Source organism: Crinia signifera, chromosome 7, assembly GCF_055691185.1.
Source record: "Crinia signifera chromosome 7, ASM5569118v1, whole genome shotgun sequence".
Taxonomy (NCBI): Eukaryota; Metazoa; Chordata; class Amphibia; order Anura; family Myobatrachidae; genus Crinia; species Crinia signifera.
Genome location: NC_139223.1, coordinates 186,592,426 through 186,598,536, shown reverse-complemented (window position 1 = coordinate 186,598,536; position 6,111 = coordinate 186,592,426). Strand labels below are relative to the sequence as shown.

Genomic DNA, 6,111 nt, shown 5'->3' with positions numbered 1-6,111 from the left:
ATCCAAAATTTATACTGTATCAGACAATTAGTTTACACTTAGAATACAAAAACTCATGTCTCAAAAATTGCTACAATATTTGCCTTTTGCCTGCACACTGGGGAGGCAGAAATTTTGTGGGTTTAACCAAAAATCATGACAATCGTCCCGGCTGCCTCCACTCTGGAGGCGGCAGGCACATTTTAGGACACACACTACCGCAGAGATATTGAAAAATAAAAACAAAATACTCTGAAACAGATTTGTAAAACAGCTTTCATTACAACTATTTCAAAAAACTATTTAAAAATATCTATAGTACAAGTTTACAATTTCTAAAAATAGTTCTATAGTTTAAAAATAGACTTCTCAGTGATTTTGTTTGGTATCAGGTTTTTGTACTGGGTTTTTAGAACTGGGTCTGAATTGAATTGTGTTCTTATTAACATTACCCTTTCGTACGCAAAGTCAACATTTAGATGTATCTGCTGTCACAGATCAAATAAAATTCATAGAAAAATAGAAGGCGGGTGTTTTTTTTTTTCTCCTTTTCCTTCTACAAACAACTGCATTTCCCTTTCACGTCATCCAGTTCTTCAATATTCCTCCCATAGAGATTGATGAGTTCTGGATGTAATCTAGGATATAAAAAATAAACTCCTATAAATTCACAGCTGAACAAAAAAAAAAAAATAGAAATTTTTTAAATGTATATTAGAATATGCACATGCGTTACACACAATCGGGTATCAATATAAGTGTCTGATGCTGCAGTCACGGTAATCATACCCACTGCAGCAGTATTTTGTGTGAATAAAGGAGGGGCTTGTAAGGGACGGGAGTTGCGTTCATTTTGTATTTGCAAATATAAAGGGCTACTTATTATAGTGGTGTTAGGATGGGTTGCCCTGGAGATGGAACATACCACCATGCTAGGTATGTAGAAGACCAGGACATCGCAGAAGTGTTTAACTCTTTCTGGCAATGGTATAGTCCGGCCTCCGCTCCTGCTCCATTACCGTCATGATGGCTCCGTGTCTGCCATTGCCCGGCTTACAAACTTGGGTAGCAACCCATAAGCTTCGCTCATGGACAAGGGAACCATCAGCTGAGTTACCCCGGCCCTGAAAGCAGGCATAGGGCTTCATAATAGCTGCACAGTGATTGCCCGGTGCTCTGCAGACAGGGGTCCGGTTATCCTGGAGTAAGACATGGATGTGTCCAGTCTACCAGGGACTCTCCAAATCTACTGTAAGTCCCCTTATTTTGCAACTCACGCACACTGACCCCTTCTAAAGAGTGGTGGTGAAGGGGGGCTCTATATTACTGCCGGGCATGATCTAAAACTCTTACACATCCCCCACCCCTCCCCCCAAAGTGTAGAAGTATAATTAAATATGGGAGATAGATGGTGGTCAAACCACACAAACAAAGATAATTGAATATAAGACTAAAGCCCCATACACACTAGAAGATAAAGTGAAAGATATCCTACAGAAAGACCGTTCTGAAGGAAATATTTTACTTTATCTTCTAGTGTGTATGCTTGATGTCATTAAAGATGCGCCCTCCAAGCGCATCGGTAATGACCCCCTCCCTCATCCAGCACAGCCGTCGCTCACCTAGGAACCAGCAAGTGTGTTTGCACTTGCTGATGTCGGCACCCCTGTCGACTCCAATATTGGCGTCAGCAGGGTCCCCTAATGTGTATGTGGGCTTAACACAACATACTATCCCAAATAAATGAGCAGTACGGTACTTGTGTAGTTTCACGGCGCCAGCATGGCGCAGTGCTACTTCCGGTTTGTACGCTCGGCAAACTATCTAAAATAAAGGAACTTAACTCCATGCCAACATGGATAGTTCATACCCCCACTATCCGTGTTGGCATGGAGTTGCTTTTAGATAGCGTGGCGAACATAGCGAGCCACCGAGCCCGCAGCGTGGCGCCGTGAAACTACACAAGTACCAGCAATACTACTGGGCTGGCAGACAGCTTATGTAAACTTTGCTAATTATGCAGCAATGGACCTTATTCAGGGTTCGCACGGAGCTGATTTCTTGTCTTTGCGCATGTGCTGGGTGTGTGCGGCCATGGCGAACAAACTGTTCTCTGGGTGCACGCACCAATCCCTGCGAGCGGGGGGCGTGTAGCGGTGGGGCGGCCCATTAGCATATGGAAATGCCCAATGCTAATGGGCTGATGACACGGGTGCGGGGGCGGGCAGCTGACATCACCAGTTGTCAGCTGCCCACCCACTTCCCATCAGAATGTGCATGCAGATCTAAGCTTTCTCTGAGCAACCTTAGATCTGCGTGCACGTTCCACATCATTCGATGGTCGGCGACCATCGAATGATGTGGGTGTTACCCCGCAGGCTGCGAATGGAGGTTTATGTAAAACCTCCATTCGCAGCCAGTGCAACCGCATGCGCCTTACGAATGGTGGGCCGGCGTACCACCATTCGCAAGGCGGGATCTGGTTGACTCGCAAGGATGCAAATTCGCATCCGAGCGACTCAACCAGAATAACCCCCAATATTTCAGCCCTGTCTTAATACCAAAATACATCTGTGAATGATATAGGCTCATTGGCAATCCAGTTATTGCACCTGTCAGCAGAGCATGCAGCACCCTCGTTAGTACAACACTACAGCCAACAGAAGATGCTGCGCGGAGGGTCTCATTAAGAGGCTGCTTCCAGCGGTTGTACTCACCTGACGTGGACCTCACAGGATGCTTCCAGCAAATCACCATCAATATTCCATAGATAAAGGTCTTCCATGGGGCTTGGACACACTTTCCCGTTTTGTTCATACGTGCCCTCAGCGTGACCGCTCGTGTTCCTGGGGTGTAATTTAACTTCTTTCACCAAGTGAGTTTCAACAAAAGGAAAATTAAACTAGAAAACAAATAGCAAATAGGTGAATAAATGGTTAATCATCAAGGTCTACAGCAGTTACTTCATGTGGTATCAGTCTACAAACGTGTACAATTATTCTGAGTAGGTATGAATGATATGATTACTAATTTACTAACATCTAAGTCAGTGGTTCTCAACCTCAGTCCTCGGTCCCCCCCAACACTTCACATTTTCCAGGTACGCCAATAATACCGTGGGAATTCCACCGGCCACATGTCCACGCCCACCTCTCCCTCCCCGCAGTTCAAAACCCCAGGATACTGATTTATTTGGGAGTATATTGCGGGTGAACTCTGTATACACCTGACACCTGCGAATCAACTACAGTGGATGCCATTTGTCTCATTTCTATCGACTGGTTTAAGGGAGATAGGTATATCCAGCCTGCTGCCACCATACAGCGAACTACCGTCTCACCGGAGGTATTCCACAACCCACCCAAAAAGCTGGGACTGATACCAATACCGGACAATTAAGGATCAGCGGTCACAGGTGACTATAACATTCTCAATTCTTGCATCTTTTTAAAAAAAAATTTTTACTTTATTATGTTTGCAAATAATATATCAGCACACGATTTTTAATTATTGTAAAATTTGTTTTTTAATTAAAAAAATTGACATTTAAATACTTAATAATCTATTCAAGAGCGACATCAGCCCGTCCGCATTCCCAGGGAAACGGGCAGTCGTTTTAATGGTACGCCCATAAAACGCTGGACATTCCCCTCTTCCGGCCGTTTGACGCCCCCGTCCCTCAGAGCAGCCCGGCAAGTGTGTAACTCGCCAAATCGGTTTGCTGACGGGGGGTTGTAAATGCGCAGGAACGCGCATGTGCAAGTCCAGACCATTGGGGCAGGGGCCAAAATTAGATCGCTACGAGCGATCCTGAATTCGCCCAATAGTCAAAATCTGCTCCATGCACTTACAGGGGAAATAACGTAGACAAAGTCGGCCATAGCTAACATGGCACCGTGTGCATGCCCCTTAACAATATAGGTTAATTTGCCCTTTCCACACAGATTAGGTGTGAAATGAAAGCAGATTATACACATTTCTACACACCGCAGAACATGTTATTCAGTGACAAAGTGCACGTGTCATAACCATTAGCAACCACTTTAACTTTGTTAGTAAATAAGTCACTCTGTGAAAACACTATCATTCAAAAAAATTACAACTTTATTACTTGTCAATTTCATCTTTTTCCAATATTTTTGCCATTAGTATATTAGTTTATGAGGTACTCTTTACTTAGAAGGGAGCCCATCATGGCCATCTCGGGCATTGAATGCACTAAAAAATCGGGTGCGATGCGACCGACGAGATGCCCGCGATTTCCCATAGGGAACAATGTTAAATGTCTCAATTGACCCAATTTTCCTGTTCAATGCCTCAATTGACCCGATTTTTCCATAGGAAACAATGTTAAATGGGCCACAGAGGCCAAATAGGCACCCTGAAGTGTATAATGGCCACCCGAATTGTTAACGCCACCCCACGATCAACGTCAACCCGAAGCGTGGCGTGCGCTGCGAGCCCGCGAGGGGCGGCGGTACGCGTCCTACGACCTTTTCATACCCCCACTATCCACGTCGGCGTGGAGTTGAGAATAGAAAGTGTGGCGAGCGCAGCGAGCGCACCCGATTTTTTAGTGCATTCAATGCCCGAGATGGCCGAGATTTTTTACTAACGATGCCCACGATCAAAATCGTGGGCGCCGTTCTAAGTAAAGAGTACCGTTTATGATGTATACACTGTTCCCCAGCTCACGGGCTTTAGTAGGAACCAATACTAATAGTATGAGGCATGGATAAGACGGGCTAAGCTGCATTAGTCTGATTTGTGATTTACAAGTCAGTCCCATAATTGCTAATGTACTCTGACAGGGCCGGGATGTAAAGTCTTCTTAGGAGGACATCAACATTAATCTGTTATTTAACAAATTTGTTGGGGGATGAGTACCTGGTTTTTCAAAGTGGCATAGCGTTTCAGATGCCTCACAAACTCTGGTCTTGAAGTGTTACGTACAACTGTAAGTGCCATGGTTCCGTCGTTTAACCTAGAGAAGAGAAAGAAAAGCAGCAAGTGATTAAGAGAAATATTTGTGGAAAAAACTAAAAATATATTAGAGATGTGTGACGCTGCAGCAAATTCCCAATTTATCTGTACTCTCTCCAACATGTAACATCTCACCCACAGCAATTAAATGTAATACCACGCTCAGAGCGCCTGCCCTCCACGCCCCGGCTCAGAGCGCCTGCCCTCCACGCCCCGGCTCAGAGCGCCTGCCCTCCACGCCCCGGCTCAGAGCGCCTGCCCTCCACGCCCCGGCTCAGAGCGCCTGCCCTCCACGCCACGGCTCAGAGCGCCTGCCCTCCACGCCCCCCGGCTCAGAGCGCCTGCCCTCCACGCCCCGGCTCAGAGCGCCTGCCCTCCACGCCCCGGCTCAGAGCGCCTGCCCTCCACGCCCCGGCTCAGAGCGCCTGCCCTCCACGCCCCGGCTCAGAGCGCCTGCCCTCCACGCCCCGGCTCAGAGCGCATGCCCTCCACGCCCCGGTTTAGAGCGCCTGCCCTCCACGCCCCCCGGCTCAGAGCGCCTGCCCTCCACGCCCCGGCTCAGAGCGCCTGCCCTCCACGCCCCGGCTCAGAGCGCCTGCCCTCCACGCCCCGGCTCAGAGCGCCTGCCCTCCACGCCCCGGCTCAGAGCGCCTGCCCTCCACGCCCCGGCTCAGAGCGCCTGCCCTCCACGCCCCGGCTCAGAGCGCCTGCCCTCCACGCCCCGGCTCAGAGCGCCTGCCCTCCACGCCCCGGCTCAGAGCGCCTGCCCTCCACGCCCCGGCTCAGAGCGCCTGCCCTCCACGCCCCGGCTCCGAGCCCCTGCCCTCCACGCCCCGGCTCCGAGCCCCTGCCCTCCACGCCCCGGCTTACAATCTATAGTCCCAACCACATGTATACGCGCACCCACATTAATTCTAGGGTTCATTTTTTTTTTTTGGTGGTAGCCAATTAATCTACCAGGATATTTTTGGAATATACCAAATTGGTATACTTGCAGAATCTTAGAATATGTAACAATCCCACTGAATGACAAAGATCTATATATCCCCCACTACTGTCTGTGTGGGGGTCACAAAGCATGGCAATAATGAACAGTCGCTGGTTATAATACAAACAATACATAGTATACAAGCAATATGTATTTGCTGC

At 48.0% G+C, this 6,111-nt stretch overlaps 1 protein-coding gene across 1 annotated transcript in view; it reads right to left on the bottom strand.

Moving 5' to 3' along the window:
• Nucleotides 1-237: 237 nt before the first annotated feature.
• CERKL (CERK like autophagy regulator) overlaps nt 238-6,111 on the bottom strand; it is an 89,029-nt gene continuing 83,155 nt past the window's right edge. Inside the window, exons 11-13 of the mRNA XM_083154693.1 lie at nt 4,867-4,963; nt 2,697-2,881; nt 238-617 (exon numbers count right to left, since the gene is read on the bottom strand). Of these exons, the coding sequence (XP_083010819.1) occupies nt 536-617; nt 2,697-2,881; nt 4,867-4,963 (364 nt within the window). The 3' untranslated portion in view covers nt 238-535. The remainder of the gene's footprint in view (nt 618-2,696; nt 2,882-4,866; nt 4,964-6,111) is intronic.